Consider the following 23,095-nt stretch of genomic DNA (forward strand, 5'->3'; position numbering starts at 1 on the left):
CAACAAAAACAGAAACAAAAAACCAGAGGGGTTGGGGGGTGGGGGGTGGGGGATGAGTGCAGGCTGAGCAAACTGTGTTCCATGGGGAAGGAGGCCATAAGCAGTGCTCCTCCATGGCCTCCACTTCAGCTCTTGCCTCTGGGTTCCTGTCTTGAGTTCCCGCCTTGGTTTCCCCTGATGACAGACTGTAACCTGTAAGCCAAATAGATGCTTTTGGTCATGGTATTTATCATAGCACCGGAAACTGCACTAAGACAGTGAGATCCTGGAAGCTGTCCCAAGACGTTCAGGTGATCCACAAGCTGAGACTGGGGACTAGAAGACAGTGAGGTGGAAGGAGATAGGAAGACAACGGGAGGCAGAGACAAAGAATACACAGCGAGTCTGATGCAGGAAAGAGGTGGAGCTCTGAAAACAGCAAAAACAGACCTGGGGCCTAAACTGCAAATGGTCTGGAAAAACAAAATGGGGTTGGAGGATAGAAGGATTCAGCCGCGCCGCCTAAAGCCCGGCAAGCTGTGGTCAGGATTCTGGATGTTATCGCGGGACCAGTGGAAAAGCCCTGGAGGGTTTTTAAGTCCAAGTGTTATAACCGGAGGAGCTTTAAAAGCTCACTGAGCTGAGCGACTGTGGGGAGCGGCGGCGGCGGATGCCAGGAGTCCCAAAGGTGACTGCAACAGCTCCCAGGAGAGAGAACAAGGGCATGCGTCAGGTGCGGCTGGCAGATGCTGAGGAGCGAAGAAGACATAAGAGATTTAGAACAAAACTTGGCAATGAAGGTGAAAACGAGGAGAGGAGGCATCGGGAGTGACTCTCAGACCTGTGATGAAATGAGGGAATTCCCGAGACCAACCTGATGGAGAAGTCAGGAGTAGGCACGTTATTCTGAGAGGCCTGGTAGCCCATGGGGAGAAGCTCCAGAGAAGGCAGCTGGAGATGCAGGCCTGAGGCTCAGAGGAGAGATCTGCTTTGGAAATAGCAAATGGGCAATTGGGTGTGAACTGTCCCTCTCGTTTAGGGAGAGGGAGAGGAGGCCAAGAAGGAAGGGGATGAGTGTGGGGCCTGGGGACACAGTTCATTTGGCAAAGTGCTTGCTGAGCAAGCATGGGAACCGGAATTTGATCTCCTAGAGCCCACATAAAAAAAGCCAGGTGTGGCAGGTGCTTGCTCGTAATCCCAGCACTGGGACGGCAGAGACCAGAGGACCTCTGGGCTTGCTGGTCAGCTGGCTGAGCCAGATGGATGCGCTCGAGGTTCAGGAGGAGACCCTGTCTGTCTCCAAAAATAACATGGAGAGGATGGAAGAGGACACCTGACATCAACCGCTGGCCTTACACGTGTGCACACATGTGCAAGTGCATCCTGTACATACATGCACACATATATAAATGAACACCCCAGTTGATTCCGCTGTGAAGAAGAATGCACATCTAAGTACCCACCTTTGCTCTTGAGACCTGTCTGGCTCTCTGTTGTTCTTTATTGTCCTGTATTTCTATGCCTGCCTTGGGGCGTTGGGCGGCAGACCTTCTTTTCTGTTTGCCTGTGAGGCGGTGGGGGATGCTCACAGGAGGCTGGAAGGCTGGAGGGAGGAGGATGGATTGTTCTTTTTCTACTTTTGTCTACCATTCTCGTTGGCGTTGTCCAGCAAAGGGCGTTTATTCAATCCAGTGGTGGCAGTTACTTCCAACAGCAGCAGATGATTCCATATGCATGCACTCTCAGACCTGGCTCACCATATTCTCTAGGAACGCAAGACTAGTTGCCCCAAAATTCCAATATTTTTACCACCGTGCTTGCCCAAAGGGCATTCTCCCTGAGCCTAGCCTCTTCCTCATGTTGCCGAGCAGGCCTTCCTGCAGGAGCAGAGAGGAAACTTAGTCAAATGTCTTTCCCCTACCTATGAGGAAGCCAGTGAGTGAATAAGGGAGGTGTGAGCTCCCTTACTCTGGGGAGGTAGGGTTTATACAGGGGAGCTGAGAACTGCAAGAACTCTTCGCTCCAAACTCCATTCTGACTCTTGCACTAGGGGACTTAACCCAAGTTGAATCTGGCTTCTGACTACTTAAAAGAGAACCCTTGGGAAACCCAGGCCCCTTTTTTCTTTTCTTTCTCTTGCTTTCTTTAAAAATGTTTATTTTGCTGGGCGGTAGTGGCGCATGCCTTTAATTCCAGCACTCGGGAGGCAGAGCCAGGCGGATCTCTGTGAGTTCGAGGCCAGCCTGGGCTACCAAGTGAGTTTCAGGAAAGGCGCAAAGCTACACAGAGAAACCCTGTGTCTCGAAAAACAAACAAACAAACAAACAAAAATGTTTATTTTGTTGTTGTTGTTGTTGTTGTTATTATTATTTTGAGACAGGGTCTCACTATTTACCCCAGGCTGGCCTGGAACTCACTATGGAGGCTAACCTGTCCTCAAACTCCTAGACATCTGCTTGCTTCTGCTTCCCAAGTGCTAGAATTAAAGGCACATGCCACCACACCTGGCCTCCTTTGGCTTTTGAAACAAGGTATTTTAGTGGCTTAGAGCTCACCAATTAGGCTAGACTGGATGGCCAGCCAACTCCAGGACTTCAACTGTTGCTATCTCCCCAGAGCTGGGCTTATAAGAGTCTGACCATACCTAGCTTTTTAAAAAAACCAAAACAAGCCGGGCGGTGGTGGCGCACGCCTTTAATCCCAGCACTCGGGAGGCAGAGCCAGGCGGATCGCTGTGAGTTCGAGGCCAGCCTGGGCTATCAAGTGAGCTCCAGGAAAGGCGCAAAACTACGCAGAGAAACCCTGTCTCGAAAAACCAAAAAAAAAAAAAAAAAAAAAAAAACCAAAACAAAAAAACAAAAACAAACAGGCAACAGCAACAACAAAATGAAAAACATGTGTTCTGGGTATCAAACTCAGGTCCCTGTGGGTTCTGGGTATCAAACTCAGGTCCCTGTGGGTTCTGGGTATCAAACTAAGGTCCCTGTGGGTTCTGGGTATCAAATTCAGGTCTGCATGCTTTATGGTCAGCCTTTAGTGACTGAGTTATCCTCCCGGCTCTTCCTGTCCCCGTCTTCTTTTGAGCGTTTTGTATGGAACAGCTCAGAACGGTCAAAAAGGAAACAGTATGATCTGTTCTAACACCTGATAGAGGCCCCTGCACTCCCTTTTTTAAAACATTTACTAAAAACGATCGAAATGTTTTCTATCTCTTTTTGTGTGTGGTATATGTGTGTGTGTGTCTGTATCCTTCAACCCAGGAGTGTTTTGCTCAAGGACCCAAAAGCCATTCCTTAGAATGTAACACCACGATGGACAGGGAGGAGAGAATCCTACCTTTGATAGTGGCTGGCCAGCGGACACAGCTGGTCCAATCACACTTATGCAGCCCTCAGCAAAATCTCCTCTGAGAACCCGGTCACTCCCTCCCCCACCCCTCTATCCTCCTTTCCGACATGCCCAGTCACCTCTGCAAAACTGGAATGGAGCTCGGCTTTTTCTCCTGTTGTCTGAAGTTACTGACTGAAACCTGTTTCCCTCACTTGAACTACTGTCTGGCTTTATTCATCATCGTCAGAATCTTCCCCAAATAAAGGGATTATTTAAGAATGATTGGCAGCTATGGGCAAGGCAAACATCAACAACAGGCCTTTATTTGTTCTTCTTTCTTTTTCTCTCTTTGTGACTTGTTTCTTTCCAGGAAGGACATAATCCAGAAAGAGTAATACAGTAAGGCCAAAAGCAAAGCCAAGCGGTCCTGAGAGGAACATGTTGGTTAGGGAACAGGAGGAGAACAAAGAACCCAAAACAGAGTGCTGACACTGAGAGCTTATTTCTCTCTTATGTTGTAGTTAGGAAGTGAGTTCTGGAGCAGAAGGACAGCTGTGATCCCCCTCTGCCACCAGGAGGGGGCATGGAAGTGATATACATCTCTTCTAGGTGTGTCTCCTTGTCCCTCTTAGTTACTGGGCCCCATGGACTTGGACTCACAAGGGATGTTGGAAAATATAGTCGTTGGTGAGGTGTTCCCATACCCAGTGAAAACTCTTACTATCAAAAGGAGAACTATATGGAACTGGGGGCATATGAATATCCAAAACAGAACATAAGTATCTCAGATCTCAAGTCAGAGATTTGACTGCCAACATGTGCAGCCTTCAACATGGGGTTAACCACACACAACGCAAGCATGTGTGCCAGGGAGAGAGAAGGAGAGAACACCCATGGAAGCAGATTAGAGTTCAGATTTCTGTTGCATGGTTGGACTCCTGAGCCATTCTAGAATGTTCCTAGAGTTATCAGAGTGACCAAACTCCAGCTGCCTACATGGTAACCTGCCTTGTTTTCCTCTCTCACTTCCCCAAGCCTTTCTTCCTGCTTTCTGGGATCAACCCCAACATAAAATACTTGTATTGGAAGCCTTGGTCAAGGGCTTACTTCTGGGACAATATAATCGAAGACCAAATCTGGGACCCCTTGAAATCCAGAGGGAAACTAAATGACATGACTGTTATATTTAGAAAGTAGAAGAGAAGTCAGTTCTTCAGCTAAGACAAAGTGTTTCTCCCTGTCCTTCTCCATTCCAGGCCAAGAACACGAGGAACTACTCTGCTTCGCCGGCGTCCAGTCTGTTGTGGTACTCCTGTTTGCTCTGCTCTCACGATTATGGGCTCCTGACCCTTCAGACCCCTTGAGCCAGCAAACTCCCTCACGCATTCTTGGACTAAGCATGTCTGGATGGTGGAAAATATGAACTCTGTCCAACACCTCTTGACACACAAAGAAACCACGTATCGGAGAATGTGACTGGCCACATGTTCCCTGGAGAGTGACCAGGGAGCCAGCTCAGTGCCACTCTGGCTTTCTACCACCAGATTTGTTCTACCCTCTGAGAGGAGCTCAAGGCATCTAGCCGGAGCAGGTTGTAACTGGTAAAGAAGCCTCCACCCAGAGAGGGCTAAGCTGTCTCCTCCTGGCCATGAGGTCTGAAGGGCTGTGCTGGTTACTACTTAATTTTTCATATCTTGCAAGATATGAAACGTAACCAGGGGGATGATCTATTGATTTCAGGCTATTCAAAATTCTATAATGCCTTTATTGATTATGGAAAACCACAAGCAGAATCAAGCTCTTGTTTCCAAGAATTTCTCCTGGAAATCACACCCCTTGATGCCTTGAATATGAGGCCAGAGGAGGGAGGTCCCTAACCCACACCCAAAGCGTCAAAGGCCCTTACTCAGCTTGGTCTGGGGAGGAGGATTTTTTTTTTTTTTTTTCCTAAAACAGGATAAAACTTGTGAAGAGTCAGTGAATTGGCTGTTTGTTTAGGAGCCTGAAGTTCAGGTGTTTGTAATTCAACCTCTGAGTCACTTCTATTTCAAGTGTCCTTTTGTGATTCGAAAACCGATCAAACCAAACCAGGAGCTGGGGAAGTGGCTCAGTGTCTCAAGGGCTCAGCAGTGTAAACATGAGGTCCTGAATTTGATCCCCAGCAGTCACATAAAAAAATATGGGTGTAGTGGTATAAGCCTATAACCCCAGAGCAGGGGACATGGATACAGGGGATCTCCCGGGTTTGCTGGCTAGCTAGTCTAGCTCAGTGAGAGACCTCAGAAAACTAAGGTGGGGCTGGGAGGTAGTACAGTGGCAGAGTGCTTGCCTAGCAACCTATGAGGCCCTGGGTTCAAATCCTAGCAAACCCCACCCCACCCCCATTGGGTAAAGAATAATACAGGAAGAGCCCTGTTATTGACTTTTGGTCTGTGTGCGTGTGCACATGCACGTGCGCACATACATACATACATACACACACACACACACACACACACACACACACACACACACACACACAAGCTGGGTGGCGCACGCCTTTAATCCCAGCACTCGGGAGGCAGAGCCAGGTGGATCTCTGTGAGTTCGAGGCCAGCCTGGGCTACCAAGCGAGTTCCAGGAAAGGCGCAAAGCTACACAGAGAAACCCTGTCTCGAAAAACCAAAAAAAAAAAAAAAAAAAAAAAGAAACCAAACCACTATGTACTGGGCCTTTAAAATTTCTTTGCAAAAGTCTTCCATGATTGACATCTCTCTACTTTAAATATGTATAGACTAATTTAAAATTATGTATTTACTTACTGACATGTATCTATTCAACACCAATATTTTGGAAATATAAATAAGCAGAGAGAAAATTGAAATAGTCTGAAAAGTGATTGCCAGGAAATGTTCATTATTTATATGATGGTGCATCCTTTCAGGTATATATACAGCCTCGCTAAAGTCTCTCAGTTATTCCACTGAGTAGGTAGACCAAAATGTTTGAAATGCCCACTTCTAAGACTCTGGACCTTTTTTTGTCTTTTACAATGATAATTGTTCCTCTATACACAGATATGTTTGTGTGTGTGTGTATCTGTGTGTGTGTGTGTGTGTGCGCGCGCATGTGCTGTGTGTAGGCCAGAAGCCAACACTGGATGTCTTGATCAATTTTTCTCCAGCTTATTTTTTGAGGCAGGGTCTCTCTCTGAACCTGGAGCTCACCAATTCAGTTGCTCTGGCTGCCCAAGAAGCCCCAGAGATCCTTCTATTTTCCTCTCCATGCTGGGATTAGATTCATGTTACCAAGCCCAGATTTTAATTTTTTAAATATTCCTTTCCCTGACTTATCTTACTAACTCCAGGCCTGAGGTAAAACGTCTATCTGAAGCCCCACGAACACGTCGCATCTCTTCAGGCTGTGTCTGTGCATCACTGCCTTCCCACCATGTCTTCCAGACCTTTCCCTGTTACTTTGAATAAAGGTCTCTATGGACTTCCATTGTCTCTCGGATCCAGTGGTTCCATAACAGACATGTCTCCAGAATTGGTGTGGTGGTCTCACTGCCGCTCAACCTGCTTCCGTTTTTCTCACTATTGGCTTGGGCTGATCCAAAGCCTCTTAAAAAAAATGTTTAAGTTAGTGCATAAAGCTCTCTCTCTCTCTCTCTCTCTCTCTCTCTCTCTCTCTCTCTCTCTCTCTCTCTCTCTCCTTGGGTGTTGTTCATCAGGATTTGTCCACTATTTTTGAAAGTCTTTCACTGGCCTGGTATGTTAGGGTGACTGGCCAGTGATCCCCAGGGATCTTGCCTGTCTCTGCTTCCCCAGCGATGGGATTACAAGCATGTGCTACTACACCTAGCTTTTAATAAAAAAAAAAAAATAGTTATTTTTGGAGGCATCTTAGCTTTCTGTTGCTGTGATAAAACACTAAGACCAAAGGCAACTTGGGGAGGAAAGGGTTTATTTCAGCTTACAGTATGTAAGGGAAGGGAGGACAGGAACTCAACGCAGGATCCTGGAGGCAGGAGCTGATACAGAGGCCATGGAGGAGTGCTGCTTACTGGTTTGCTCCTCCTGCTTTCTTATAACACTCGGGACCATCAGCCCAGGGGCGGTACCACAGGCTTGTCCACAGGCCAATTTAGTAAGGATATTTTCTCAACAGAGGATCCCTCTTCTCAAAGGATTCTAGTTTGTATCAAGTTGAAAAAAAAAAAAAGAAAAAAAAAAGCCAAACTAACCAGGACAGGGGTGCATGCACGTACACACTGTGGCATGTGTGCAGGGGTGCATGCACACACACACTTGTGGCATGTGTGCAGATAATGGGGACAACTTGGAGGAGTCAGTTTTCTCTTTCTAGTTTTTTTTTTTTTTAATTTTATTTTTTTTCCGGAGCTGAGGACCGAACCCAGGACCTTGTGCTTGCTAGGCAAGCGCTCTACCACTGAACTAAATCCCCAACCCCCCCTTTCTAGTTCTACATAGGTTCCATGAATTGAACTTAGTTTGTCAGGCTGCAAGGCCAGCAGATGTGTTTACCTGCTGAGTCATCTTGCTGACCAATACCTGGTTTCCCCCCCTGAGGGGTTCTAGGTATCAAAATTAGGTCCCCATGCTTTCGAGGTGAGCACTTTCTCAAGTGTTCTTATTTGTGCTTCTTCCTGCCCCCCAGGTGACTCCATGGTTCCTTTCCTCCTGACAGCCTCCCTTCCTACTTCCGTGCCGCATATATTCTATTAACCCCGCCCCACCTCAGGACTTCCTCCTTTCCTTCCATAATCCGCTGTCCACTTTCGCGTCTTCCACTCACCCAGTCAGGATGTCTGCCATCCAAGGCTTAGTGCTGTTTGGAGCTGGAGAGCCTCACGGATGGGTATAGACTGCTCCATTGCATTATGGGTAGGGAACTAGGGGATCGGTCCCTTGGGAAAGCGCTTGTCACATCAGCATGAAGACCTTAGTTTGGTCCCCAGAACCCATGTAAAAATCTTATATTTTTGGTTGTGAGCCTAGCCTTTAATGGCTGAGCCATCTCTCCAGCCCGCCTGGATGTCTGTGAGTTTGAGGCCAGACTGGCCTCCAAAGCGAGTTCCAGGAAAGGCACAAAAGCTACACAGAGAAACCCTGTCTCAAAAAACCAAAAATAAATAAATAAATAAATAAATAAATAAATAAATAAATAAATAAATAAAATAAATAAATAAATAAATAAATAAAATAAAATAAAAAAATCTGGGCATGTGTTGAAGACAGGAGGATCCTTGGGCTTGACGGCCAGCCCGTCAGCTTAGAAGAATCCATGTGCAAGCCCCACGTCAGTGAGGCACCCTATCTCAAAAGACACGATGTACATCTGTGAGGAACGACACCAAGAGGTTGACCTCTGAGCGCTCGAACACACACACACACACACACACACACACACACACACAAATTAAAAAAACAAACAAACAAACATAAGGGCAGGCCAGATCTAGAGAATTTGGGTTTACTGTCTTCCCTTGATGGTGATTTTGTTCTCTTAAACCAACATTAATACTTTTCATATAGTAATGCCAAACTATTTTAAAAGTGGTAACTCTCACCAGATGAAACTATAGTCCCAGGCATATATGCCCAAACAATGTTTTCCTGTGTTCTTTTATAATTTAAGGAGTCTGAAGCAGGAGACATTTAGGCGGCAAGGCTAGGTACCTCAAGACCAGTGTAAAGGGAAAAGGCAGGGTCCCTTTCTGAAAATATTAGCATTTCAAAGCGGCGTAGTGGCTCACACCTTTAATGCCAGCACAGGGAAGCAGAGGCGGGCGGATCTCTGCGAGTTTGAGGCCAGCCTGGGCTACAGAGTGAATTCCAGGGCAGCCAGGGCTACACAAAACAATTTCAAGAAGGTGACAGCAGGGATTTAACCAGGCCAGGGGGCCTTACTAAGCTAGGAGCCCTGGGTACTACAGAGGTTGCATGTCCAGGAAGCTGGCCCTGCCTCTGGAACACATGACTACATCTACATGTACTATCAACTGCCTTCCCAATTATATGGTATTCCTTTAGACTGCAATGTAGTCTTTGTTCTCTTTGTGAGGGCACCCGGAATGTGCCAGGAATTGTGTTAAGCACTGGGGATTCTGGATAAGAGCAAGTATTCATTAAATGACACTGGTGTCTAGTAGCCTCTCCCTCCCCACAATCCTGGGAGTGCCGCTCTGAATTAAGATTTCACTGTTAAGCAGAGCCAAGCAACAAAGAGAAATGCGCAGTAAGTTAACGCAGTGATGGGATACAGGGTATCGACGCGGTTGGTTACTTTAGCCTGGTTGGTCTGGAAGGATCAGTTGGATACATTTGAGCTGAGACTTCAACAAACAGGGGCCAGCCAGCCGGGGGGAAGTACAGCAGGAACTCAGGAGGCGGGGTATCTGTGGTAGCGTGAGCCCAGAAATGTTCCCCGAGAAACGACTGAAATGATGATGAGAAGCAGCAGGCAGGCTCCATCCTCATCTTCGGCAAATGGGGAGCGAAGGAGGGAGCACGAGTCGGGCGAGAAGGACCTTTCAGGAGCCACACTTAGAAAAAGTGGTGGGTGGCTGAGCGCAGAGCGAGAGCAGCAGAGGTGAAGCAGCGAGGCGTGCGTCTCTCCTCTCCCCATCCCGGCCGCGCCCAGCCCAGGTGAGTGGGTGGCCCGCGGACAACCACGCGGAGGAGCCACCTCCAGGGGCCCGCGCGCTTCCTGCAGGAGCCGACGTGGCCGGCGCGATAGGCCGCGCACGTGTCTGGCCGGAGGCCCCCGGCGCAGAGGTGCACGGAAGCGGGGGGGGGGGGGTCCAGGCCGGTCCGCGTGCGCTGCCGCCGGCCCCAGATCCCCCGGGCTGCGGGGCTGCGGGGCGCGGGAGCCCCGGCGCGGGGCGGAAGGGGGCTGGGTCAGGAGAGGAGGGGGCGGCCGGGCGCGCGCACGGAGCTCGCGGGCGCGCGCCGGGGCGGGGGCAGCCCTCTCCCAGGCGGCGGCGGCGGCGGCGGGGGCGGCGTCGCTGTTGCCCTTTTAAGCCGCGGGGCCACCGCCTCCTGCGGGTGGAGTCGGTTACAAAGGCAGTCGCCGGCCGGGCTCCCGCACGCCGGTCCGCGCGTCCGCCGAGGCCTCGCGCTCCTCGCCATTTTTCCAGCCGCGCTCGGACGCAGGTCGCGGCGCGGCGGCGGCGGCGGCGGCGGCGGCGGGGAGAGGCGGAGCCGCGAGAGCGCGGCCCGGGCCGGCCCCGCGGGGCGGTCGCGGCCGTGACGGCGGCTCCCGGCCCCGGCTCCCTTTCCTCACCCCTCCCGCCGGAGATGAGGGGAAGATGTCCGTGTCAGGGCTCAAGGCCGAGCTGAAGTTCCTGGCGTCCATCTTCGACAAGAACCACGAGCGATTCCGCATCGTCAGCTGGAAGCTGGACGAGCTGCACTGCCAGTTCCTGGTGCCGCCGCCGCCGCCGCCACCGCCGGGCAGCCCGCACTCGCCGCCGCCGCCGCTCACACTCCACTGCAACATCACGGTGAGGCGCCGGGCCGCAGCCCCCCGGGGCCGGGCGAGGGCGGACGGGGGCGCCGCCGTCCCGGGACAAAGGGCGCCTGCCCCGGAGACCCCCGGCGCCCCGGGCGCGGCCGGTTGGTGGCTGGGCCCCGGGCCTGGCCGGGAGCTCGGGGCTGCCTGGCCGGGAGGCGGCCGAGGCGCGTCGCGGCTCTGCGCGGGCCGGCTTGGCGCTGTTGGCCCCTCGCGGCCCCCGTCGGGCCCCGAGGTCGCCATGGCCGCCCGCAGCCGGCCTGCTCCTGGGGACCGCGGCGCGTCGGTGGGCTCCGGTCAGCAGCCCGGGTGGAAAGGCTCTCAAGTGGTTTGTTTTTTAGCTTCTCATTTCCCCGTCAGGTTTCAAACCCCTCGTCCTTGCTTGTTCAACCAGCTTTTTTGTTTGTTTGTTTGTTTATGCGTTGGTCCGCGAGGACGGATGAACGCTGAAAGCTTACGTATTTCAGGAAAAAGTTTAGGACGCAGCCCCGGGAGATGGTGGGGTGAGCCATCCTTTTAGCCCCGACCTGGCTCTGCGCTAACGCGTTTCGGAAAAGCTCATGGAACCTTCCACGCGGCAGGTGGTGTGGCGGCGAGGGTGCGAGCTGTCCCACTTGTGCGGAAGCCTGAACATGACCAGCAGGGGAAGGGAGATGCTGTCCAGTTTCCTACCCGGAAAGATCAGGTCGGGTTAGAAAGCTGGAGAGACATGTGGGCAGCAGTTATCTTTCCCGTTTAAGCCAGAAGCTTGGTAGAATACCGAATTGTTAGTGAACTCCCTCCCCCACCGAAGTGTGTCATGCGGCTGGCTAGTCATTGTGGAGTTGATCTCATGTGCTGGAGACACTTTTATTACAGCAGTATTTTAAATATGGCTAAGATTCCTTCTGTTAATTCAATACATAACCCCCAAACGTGGGAGTTGGCAAAGGCCTTGGCATTGTGATAATTGACCTTAACGTAGTTAGCAGAGCCTACAGAAGAAGGTGGGTACTGTTCGGACTGTGAGTTACTTTATGTCCGAAAAAGCAAACGGCCGCAGTGTGCTTTGGTGAGGAGAGAAGGCGCTTTCTGAAGAGTATCTGGTTATGCTGTTGTGGGTGCTGGTGTTTGGGAGAACTCGGACTTCTTGGAGAGTTTTATACAACCATGACAGCTACTGTAATGGTATGAAATCTAAAGGGAGCATCTAATTTTGAGTAGGGAGCTGTGCTGACTAGTTTTTTTTTTTTTTTTTTTGCCAACTTGACAGAGGTAGAGTCCCAGGGGGAACCTCAGTTGAAAGAAATGCTTCCTTAAGACTGGCCTGTAGGCAAGCCTGCGGGGCATTTTTTTCACTAATGGTTGATGAGGAAGGGCCCAGCCCATGACTTGTGCTTCAGTTCCCTGCTTTGAGTTCTAGCCTTGACATACCTCAGTGATGGAGTTGTGAGCCGAGTTGTAAGCTGAAATGACCCCTTTTGCCCCCACAAGTTGCTTTTGGTCATGGTGTTTTATCACAGCAACCCTAAGACAGGAGCTGAAGGTGTGCCTCAGAGGAAGCTTTGAGGAGTTGAACAGGTGAGTTCAGATTTGGAAGGCTGGAGGAAAGGGTGTTCCAGATCCAGGGAACTCCACCCAAATGAGACACTGAAGCTGGAGAAAGCTGAGTTCTTAGGAGTGAGTGGACAGTTAATGCTCGGACTGGAGAAGCCCAGGGTTGTAGGCTGGTGAAGATATTCCAAGTATAGGCCGGGCGGTGGTGGCCGCACACCTTTAATCCCAGCATTCGGGTGGCAGAGGCAGGCGGATCTCTGTGAGTTCGAGGCCAGCCTGGGCTACAGAGTGAGTTCCAGGACAGGCCCCAAAGCTACAGAGAAACCCTGTCTCAAAAAACCAAAAAAAAAAAAAAAAAAAAAAAAAATGCAAATATGGAAAGAAGAAAGTAGTAGTCAGAGTGGAGAAAGTGAGTAGACTGGCCTGAACAGTTGTTGGAGGGTATTACTCAGGTAGAAGTTGAAGGTATGGCGCGGGTGTGTGTGTGTGTGTGTGTGTGTGTGTGTGTGTGTGTTACAACTGATCTAAATGATAGGGTACTAAATTTGTAGACTGTGGGGAGCCACACCTTCATTCTAGTAAGTTGAGAAAATGTGTCTGCTTTCAGAACTAGAATTCTTAATAATGGTGTGATATTGGGGAATGTATGAAAGCGTGGTTTTGGTTATTCCAGCGGGTGGTGGATGCTGCTGTTGGCCCGTGTGCTGACATTTACTACCAGGGTAGAGGGGTGTTAATGTTTTGTAATGTTTGGGCAGTCTGCCATGTCAGAGAGTTATCTGACCTAAAATGCCAGTAGCATCCCATGGAGAGCCATCTTGGAGACAAATAGGACAGAGAGAGGCTCAGGTGGAGGCAGTGGAGTAAGCTGAGACTTGGATAACGGGCAGAGGGAGGCATTGATGTGCACAGTGCAGTGGTGTTGCTAGTAGGTATTATTAAAATTGAGTACTAGTGAATTATGACTAGACATGATCAGAAGACAATTACAGATTCTCAGTAGGATGTATGTTAACTTTATTATGGAAAACTAACAAACACACAGCTGAACAGAGAGACGTTATGTACCCAGCCTCAGCTATGATAAACTTTTGGCCAATCTTATTTCATGTATATTCCTGTTGGATTGATTTGAAGTGTTCTTTAGACATATATTTTTTTTCTATAAAGATTTTGGTATGTGCTTATAAAAGGTATACTTTTAAAATATGAGTGTTTTGATAATCTACAGGGCCTGCTTATATGGGTGTAATTTGCTGAGAAGGAAAATAGCAAGGGAAAACTGTGACTAGAATTCAAATACAAGGACCTGTCTAAGACTTGTGATTTGTCATTTTGTAAGAAGTTGTAGGTCATTAATGTAGTGAGTTTGACCCATTCTTTACCTTTCCTTCTTTAGACAGCAGCAGTATTTATTGAGCACTCTACACACCAGGTCACTAAGCTACCAAAGAGCATCCTTGTGCAGTTTCTATAACGTGTGGCTGAATGGCATCTCACCTTTACACACCAGTTTCGGAATCATCCTCTGAGGATACTGTGCCCACTCTTCCTCCTCACCTTCTGTATCAGCTGTTCTTCCTCTTGTGGAATGTGCTCCTGACTCATACCTTGTGCCCTTTCCCAGTCTGCCTTTTCCATGGTTGATTGCCCCTCAAGACTCGTTCTGGGTCATGCGCAGTTCATGGTAACATTTTTCGTCCTCCCTTTAGGTCTTGTTGTTTCTGCTTTATGTTTTCTCATGTTCTCTCATAGTTCTGATTCTTCAAGCTAGTTTTTAATGGTGTCAGGAGGATATTGTGTAATTATCATTTTGTGCTTTGTATTTTCTTCCCATTCATACTTGTTTTATTGACTATATTGGCCACTGTTCTAATTATATTCTGTTAGAAGAGTACTTTGAAAGCTAGCTGCTAAGAATTTATCAGAAAGAGTTTGAACATCAGAAAGTGTCATGGGTAGTACACAAATGCTTAAAGGTCACTGAGGATTGATAGGAAATCTGTAATTTGGCTACATATGAAGGAGAGTGTCAGAAGTAAAAACTCAAACATAAGTGTTTTCCTTTCTAGGCCATGGAAATTGGGCTGTTTTGTTTTTTTCCCATCATGATTTATCAATTTGTCCTGCTCTTGAATATGAACCTCAAGGAGTCTATTTCTTTACTGTGAACTCGTGAAAGATTATCTGTTATATAAAAGTAGGTATTGTTTTTCCATTTCAGTAAACAGGCTTGGTTGCCAGTCGGTACTAAGACCCAGTTGTTGTGATCACACTCCAGAGCAAAGCAGCTTGTGTAATAACCTTATGGCTGTTTTGGGAGCGAGGATGTGACTTTCTTTTTTTATTTAGTCTTTTAAAAATACTTAAGCTGGCAGTTCCATTATGCCTTTTTGGGGAGTAAAGGGATGTTGAGACAGGTCTCCCTATATTGCCTTGGTTGGCTTGTAACTTGCTATGTAGACCAAGCTGGCCCTGAAATGTCATACCTGTCTTTAGAGTGCTGGTCATAGATAACTGTGTCTGGCTCCATTCCTTCTTGTATAGACTTGTTGGAACTTTAGGAGTATGAGTGAGTGAGTGAGTGAATGTGTGTGTGTGTGTGTGTGTGTGTGTGTGTGTGTGTGTTCATGTGGGTAGGTACATGTGTTTGTGGGTACAGGTGGTGGCTAGAAGTCAGCTTTGAGTGGTACTTTTCAGGAGCCATCCACCTTCTTTGAGACAGGGCTGTCCTTTGGCCTGGGGCTCACAATTAGATTAGGTGGCTAGCATCCATCTTGTCCATCCATCTCTCATTATCTCCTTGGTGCTGTGCTTAATAGAGTGAGCCAACATGCCTGGCTTTTGCTTTTTTTTTTTTTTTTTTTTAAACATGGAAATCAAACTCTGGTCTTCTTGCTTGTGTAGCAGGCACTTTTTAGTCTAAGCCATCTCCCCAGTCCTTGTACTGTGTGTGTGTGTGTGTGTGTGTGTCTGTCTGTCTGTCTGTCTAGGTCAGAGGACAATCTCCACTTTGGTTCTTGCAGCCTTCTGCCGTTTTAGAGGCAAGGTCTCATTGTTTGCTGCTGCACTAGGTACACAGTGTCTAGTTGGCCTGCTTCAGAAGTAGTCGCCCGTTTGCACCTCCCATTTGGCCAGAGTAATGCTGGCTTGGATTATATAGACAATGTGCTACCTAGTTTTGGGGTCTAAACTCAGGTGGTCAGACATGTGGGGAGAGAGTTAGTTTTCACTATTGTGAGGCTGGATAATTGGCCTGGGTGGTTGGCTCACGAGCCCAACTTGTCTCCATCTCCCTGGCACTGGGATTATGCGAGTGTCCACCACATCAGGCTGTGTGTGCATTCTGAGAGTCAAGTTCAGGTTCTCATGCTTCGGTGCAAACTGCCGACTGACTGTCCACCCTCCTCCACCTCCTTTTTAAGAGTCTCATGTAGTTCAGGCTGGTCTTGAACTTGCTTTGTAAATGGAACTCTGATTCTCCTCTCTCCCCTCTGTGTGTGCTCTACCACATACCCAGCAACATTTGGAGACTCTTGGTAGTAAATTGCTGTTTCAGAGTTAAAAACAAAAACCAACTCTCACAGGTATAAAATTGAAATTTTATTCTTTATATTACTTGTATACATAAATTGGTGTTTCTTCATGAATGATTGTCAGGCTAGTTTTGGTGAAATAATTTTTGTTTAGCTAATTTCTATTCATTATTGCTAAAAGCCCCTCCTCCAACAGCAAGCTACTAAATTAACAAATGTTAGGTCTGAATCTAGGAGGGAGAGGTTTAGGCATTACTTAATATTTAGGATCTGAAACAAATTATTTCATTTATTGTGTTTCTCCATAAAACAGTCCCTTTTTGCCTTGGAATGCTACTGGAAAGCCTTTTGTCAACAGTACTGTACTATACTGTACAAATGGGATAGTGATAACCATTATTTTAAAAATACTTTGAGCTGGCTAGCTCAGGAGTGAGTACTCCACCTTGCTGAGCATATGCAAGGCCCTGGGTTCAAGACCCAGCTACAAAGAAAGGAAGGAAATAAATGATGTGCTGTGTAGCATCTTTTCGTGGACACACAGCAATGCTGTTAAGTGCACGTTTTGTTTTTCTAGTCTTTACACTGATAAGAAGTAGTTCAGCCAAACTTGTACAAAGGAAAGAATGAACAAAATGACTGCCGCGCCCGAGAGCCGTTCTTTAGCTGCTTCTCCCACGACAGATTACCTTTCCAAGTTGAGTTCATGGAGAAACTGTTGAAAATATCAGAATTGTCATGTTAATCCCCTGAATGGTACTTTCAGACCAGAAAGAGTCATTGTTTTCATTTATCTGACCAGCTAATAATGTAGAGGCAGATTCTTTGTGGTTTTCTGTCCTTCTCCATCTCTGTTTTTATGTGCTTTCTGGAGAGAAATGAAACGGAGAGGTTGGGTTTCCTTTGTATGAGTGATGGTGTATACCTTAGTAACTTTTTGGTGGTGTCTGCGGGCTGAGGGTGTTGAGCTTAGGCCTGGGAAGGGGTAGTGTTAGGTAAGTGTCAGCTAGTCGAGGGAGGGTGTCGAGATTGAATGGAAACATACTGCCAAAAATAAAACATTCCTGGAGAGAAACACAACAAGGCTTCTCCCTGACCCTCACGCTTTTGTACTGGTGGTCTCTGATAGCTTCTGAAGACAGTTAGGTAAAACAATACCTAATCGGAACTGCTGAAATTATCCCCCGGGAATTTGCAGCTGAGTTGATTCAGATCATCTTCCTTATTTTTTCTGCCTCAGTTTTCTTAGAAAGATGTTCTGAGTAGCTGTAATTTGTTCTCTACCTCACATACTTAAGCAATTCTTAGAACATGGTGCAGAGTTTGTGCTGAAAGTTGTTTCCAGTGGTGGTGGTGGATATTTTGTAACATGGAAAACAAAACATGGTTATTGTGAGAAATTTAGAAACCAGAGAAACAAAAGTGGGGGAAAAACAAAAACCAAAACAGAAACCAAAACAGAAACCCACCTCTCTAATTCTAACACCCATTGCTATACATTTTGGTGTATCTTTCTGGTCATCTTTTCCCTCTATATTATGTGCTGATTTTTTTTGAGACAGCCTTTCTCTGTGTAGCCATGGAACTCTGTGTAGCTGTGTAGACCAGGCTAGCCTCACAGAGATTTCTGCCTCTGCTTATTGAATTTTGGGATTAAAGGTGTGTACCATCACACTTGGCTACTGTTTTGGAAAACAATGAACAAGATTGTTTTGTGACATTCTTCTCACTTAGCAGTGGATCTGTATCCTGAGGTCCTTCTCCAGTGTCTCCTTCTGTGATATTGACAGAACCATCTGGTGAATTCTGGACATGCAGGTGGTAGCTGCTTCTATTTCCTCCCTATTTTAAGTAATGCTCTGAGTATCAGTAGATGGAATCCTTGTCTATATAGGAAATGTCCTTGGAAATTTTCCTAGAGGTAGTTTCTTTTAATTCTTGTTGCTGATTTGGTTTCTGAAGAACAAGTTATATTGTATTATAGAAACTTTTCCTTAAAGCTATCAGCTGTTATTTATCAGATTGGTAAACATGTTAGCACTGTATAATGAATGAACATCATTGTATAATGAATGAACATCACCACAGTCATGACAGTCACCACAGACAATATGTGTCATAACAGACAGACGGTTATCTACATCCCTCTGAGAAGAAATTTGACCTCATGAATTCTCTCAGTAGAACAAAGTGAATGCTGATTACCCCAGGCTAGCAGAATTATACCTGTGACCCCAGTTGTCCCAGAAAGAGACGTTTAGTCTGAGAGAAAACTCAGGTTTTTATGGCTTCCCCACCCGACAGTTCATCAGTGGGAATGGTTAGAATGTGTTCTGGCTAGTTTTATGTCAGCTTGACACAGGCTAGAGTCATCTGAGGAGAGAACCTCAGTTGAGAAAATGCCTCCATGTGATAGGGCTGTAGGCAAGCTTGTAGGGCATTTTCTTAGTTAGTGATTGATTGGGGAGGGTCCAGCCCATTGTGGGTGGTGTTATCCTTTGGCTAGTGGTCCTGGGTTCTATCAGAAAGCAGACTGAGCAAGCCAGTAAGCAGCACCCCTCCATGGCCTCTGCATCAGCTTCTGCTCCCAGGTTTCTGCCCTGTTTGAGTTCCTGATTTGGTCCTTCAGCGGACTGTGACTCAGTATATGTAATCCCCATAAACCCTTCCTAAGTTGCTTTTGGTAATGGTGTTACACCACAGCAGTAATAACCCTAACTAAGAGGGAATGCTAGAGTTCTTTGGTCAGGCTTTGTGTTGAGGGAGGTGGCAAACCGAACCGAACCCCAGTGGAGCATGTAGGTTAGTGGAGACTGGAGAAGAGGGTGTGCTTCTTCAAGGAGGGAAGGATAGGGATTTAGCAGGAGAGAAGGTGGAAAACAGCAGTTCTCAATGGTTTTAGAGTCCGGACTTCAACTCTTAATTTTTATCAGTTATACCTTTGGTATTTATCATTAGAAATTAAAACAGAAATATTAAAACATGAACTAAAACCAACCTTCCATACTGCAGGGTTTTTTGATGTTTGTTCTGTCTTTGCTTCTGTACTTAGTTTGATTGATTTTTTTTAAATATATACTTTATTACTGTATTTTAAATGTATTTTTTTTTGTCTCTATGTATGTCTGTGCATCATGTACATGTTTGGTGCCTGATGAAGCTAGAAAAGGGTGTTCTATCTCCTGGAATTGGAGTTAGAGATGCTTATGAACTGCTATGTAGGTTCTGGGAATTGAACCCAGGTCCTGGAAGAGCAGCCATGCTCTTAACCTCTGAGCTATTTCTCCAGCCCAGTTGTTTGATGCTTTAAAGTTTGAAGTAATGTGAACAAAACTCAACCTCAGATACCTCGTTGGTAAAGAAATATTTTAATGGCAATAGCCACTTTAGGTAATTGGGATCTCCATGCCCCTTAGTGCTGGGAACTGAACCTGGGACCTCAAACATGCTAGGCAAGTGTTCGTTCCACTGAGCTGTTTTCCCAGCTTGTGAATATTTTGTATATGTGTGTTACTTTACAAAAACTTGACCTTATTCTTGCATGATATTAAAGCATCATGCAGTGATCTTTGGGAAAAATATTTGGTTGACATATCTTCTAAACATCAAAATCTAATCTCACCACCAGTCTCATCAGAATACTCTGTGAAGCTTTGAGCTTACACTGGTGGATAAGTGTTCCAGGGTTTGAATGTTTTTCTCTAAAGTTTGACTTTACTATTGGTGAAATGGACCGTCCTTTGTTTTAGAAATGACAGGCTGTCTCTTGTGTTTGAGAAGACATCTTCTAAAAAGCCAAGTTGGAATATGCCTTGCACAGTCATCTTTTCAAGTAAAAGTGGTGTCCGTTTATGTCAGTTCATCTCACAAGTCAGTCACACATGCCTACTCTCAAGTGTCCTCCAGGGGTGCTCGTGTCTACTTCCCATTTCATTCCCACAATACTCAAAAGGTATATAGATGTGATGGGTATCACCCTCACTGTCTCCTTTTCACAGCTTCGTCTGTCCAAGTACTAGCAGTGGAAGATCCCAGCCTTGTAACCATGTCACAGGGCCTTCACTTGTGCAAAGACAGCAGCAGTTTTACCCCACAGCCTCTGCACTAGTGAGGACTGAGGAGAGTGGAAAAGACCATCAACAGTGTAGTCTTATAACAGTGTGAGGTCTCAGGCCTCTGAGAAACATGGAAATAGGAGTGCTTATGTTTACTACCTAGCCTGTCTTTTCAGCTACAGGATTTAAAATACAAACATCTCAGGGGAACTGATCTCCTCTCCCTAAATTTCTATTAATGTGGTGTGGGGCATTTCAGTCTGCCTCAGTAGCTCATATGCTTCTTCATGCAGACATTTACTAGATAAACACTAATCTATGTAATGAACTTCTAGATCTATTTTATTTTTTAAAAGCTAAAGAAAATACAAAGCCCAAACAGTAAAAATGGTCTAGATGCTGTATACCCAAGCTAGGCTGAAGAAGGTGAAATTACACCAAGTAAGTACCTTTTCTTAAGAACAGGGTTGATTCTGAAGACGCTTTACCTTTTAGCCTGTGAAGTGATTTGGAGCCAGTAAGAAGTGAATGAGGGGACAAAAATAAACCAACCGTTGCTGGACAGACACACGGATACCACTACTGACAGTAGTTGCTTTTTCTTAAGATTGGGTAAAATGTTAGCGGGCGGTGGTGACACACGCCTTTAATCTCAGCACTCCAGGGAGGCAGAGCCAGGCGGATCTCTGTGAGTTCAAGGCCAGCATGGACTACAGAGTGAGTTCCAGGAAAGGCACAAAGCTACACAGAGAAACCCTGTCTCAAAAACAAAACAAAACAAAACAACAACAACAAAAGATTTGGTAAAATGCTTTCAAAGTTTCCAGTTTTTGTGCTGTTAGTTCTGTTATAATGAGGTTATAGTTCCTGTATGGCATTACAGAACATTGTTCTTATAAACTATCTGTGTGATACAGCTTTTCACTTCTTAAATGTCTTCAGCAGCTAGTATCTACCGATAATGTCTTTTCCCAGAGTCCCAGTAGAAAACAGTACAAAGGAGCAGAACACATGTCTGTTAGTGGGCAAGTATGTAACACTTCCTTCACTAATTCACTTAAAAAACCATTTAAAGTAAAAAAATATATGTAGCACTTCTCAGTAGTACTTTGTGTGATAGGATATTAGAATTGTATCATGTTTGATTAGCAACAGATGCATTTCTCTCTAACAAACTTAGAAACTTATTTATTTTACTTATTTTATGTGTATAGGTGTTCTGCGTGCTTGTATGTCTGTGTACCACATATATGCAATGCCTGCATGCAGTCAGAAGAGCATCAGATCTCCTAGGAACTGGAGTTACAGGTGGTTGGAGCACTGGATCTGGGTCTCCTGGAAGAGCAGTCAGTTTTCTTAACTGCTAAGCCAGTTACACCTTGGAGCCCTTAGACCTTGGGGCGGGGGAGGAGGATGAGTATGTGTTTGCTTGCATGAGTTATGTGTACCATACGTGATTAGGAACCTGCAGAAGCCAGTTGTTGGGTTCTTTGGAACTGGGATTAGAGCTGGTTGTGAGCTCCCTTGTGGGTGCTGGGAACTGAACCACGCTCCTCTGCAAGAGCAGCAAGTGCTCTTTAACCACTGAGTCATGGCTTCAGTCTCCTAAAGTTAGAATTTTCAGACAGCAAACATTACTCTGAGTTTCTGTGGATCAGAGTCTGCCGTCACTTACCTTGGGTTCTCTGGCCTGTGGTCTTTCCTAATGCAGAAACCTGTTGGTGGAGGAGGCTACTGTGGTCAGAAGGCTGGAAAGGTCATATAGTTGCTGGCAGGATTCTTCTCATAGGGTGTTGGCCTAATCTGAGGATCTTGGTTAGTTCTTAGAGTCCTTTTTCAATTTCTTGTGACTCAGAGCTCTCCATAGGGTAGTTCACCATGTGGCAGCTGATTTTACATCACCAGGATTAATTGCAAGACCAGGAGATAAGCAAGACAGGAGTTGTCTTTGTAACTTGATTTCAGAAGTGGTATTGGTACTTTTGCTGTATTTAGAAGTGAGTAGCTAAGTCCCAGGAAGGGGATTTTTGCAAGGGTATGAATACCAAGAAGTGAGAATTAATGGGGGTCATTTTAGAGGCTGTGTAATAGAATGTTTGAGAATACCATTGATGGTGTCTGTGAATAAATGTCCAACATCTATATTAGAATGGCTAACTCAGAAGCCCACTTCTGTGGCAGGTGAAATCTGAATGAGGATTGTGGCAGCCCTGTGCTGCTGTTCACTCTGCTTCTAACACCTGCTATATTTAAAAATATATTTAATGCAGTTCGAGTTTAGTGGTACAGCATGTACCTGGGCATGGCTTTATTCCCAGAAACAAAACAGGTAGGAGAAACTATCAGCATCAAGAAAAGGATTAAGCAAGATCCTTTATGTCTGTTTTGTTTGTTTGTTTTTCGAGACAGGGTTTCTCTGTGTAGCTTTGCTCCCTTCCTGGAACTTTGTAGACCAGGCTGGCCTTGAACTCACAGAGATCCGCCTGGCTCTGCCTCCCAAGTGCTGGGATTAAAGGCGTGTGCCACCACAGCCCGGCTATGAAATTGTATTCTGAAGTCAGCCTGTAATCCTAGCACTTAAGAGGCTGAGGTAGAAGGATGGGCAAATTTGAGTCTACGTATTGAGACCTGGTTTCAAAAAACAAAAGGAAAAACCAAAGAAATGGATTAAATTCTGTGTTACAGTCTAAGAAGGGATGGAAAAATAAATGGAGTAAATCCCTTTAGCTTTTATTTTATATATCTTTAATTATGTGTTTGTGTGTGTGGAGATGGTATATGTACATGAGTGCAGGTGTTTGAAGAGTCCCGAGGCACCAGATCTCCAGGAGCTGGAGTGACAGGCAGTTGTGAGCCACCTGACATGGGTGCTGGGCATTGAACTTAGGGCCTTTGGAAGAGCAGTACACAATCTCAACCACAGAATCATCTCTTCAGCTCACCCTCCCCACTTTGAGACAGGGACTCTGTGCATCCAGGCTGGTGTCCAACTCATGGGCTTCCTACCCCAGCCTCTGATGTGTCCGCCCCAAGCCTGGCTCAGGGTAGTGCATTGTGTACTTGTGGAGGAAGAAGAGAACCTCCAAGGAGCTTCTGTGATTACACTGCTTAGAAGGGAGGCCAGCGCGCCGTGAGCAGAGGGGC

At 46.5% G+C, this 23,095-nt stretch overlaps 1 protein-coding gene across 5 annotated transcripts in view; it reads left to right on the forward strand.

Annotated features, from left to right (window-relative positions):
* The first annotated feature begins 9,819 nt into the window (after positions 1–9,819).
* The window catches only part of Ube2q2 (ubiquitin conjugating enzyme E2 Q2), a 59,515-nt gene continuing 46,239 nt past the window's right edge, over positions 9,820–23,095 (forward strand). For 2 of the 5 annotated variants that reach the window (XM_042280967.2, XM_016004602.3), the window contains exon 1: positions 10,962–11,152. In XM_042280967.2, coding sequence (XP_042136901.1) covers positions 11,066–11,152 — 87 coding nt within the window. In that variant the 5' untranslated portion in view covers positions 10,962–11,065. Of the gene's footprint in view, positions 9,960–10,358; positions 10,817–10,961; positions 11,153–23,095 lie in introns of those variants that run through there. The other 3 variants (XM_006971569.4, XM_076576312.1, XM_076576311.1) reach the window with 3 other exon arrangements.

This window comes from Peromyscus maniculatus, chromosome 7, assembly GCF_049852395.1.
Source record: "Peromyscus maniculatus bairdii isolate BWxNUB_F1_BW_parent chromosome 7, HU_Pman_BW_mat_3.1, whole genome shotgun sequence".
NCBI classification, from domain to species: Eukaryota; Metazoa; Chordata; class Mammalia; order Rodentia; family Cricetidae; genus Peromyscus; species Peromyscus maniculatus.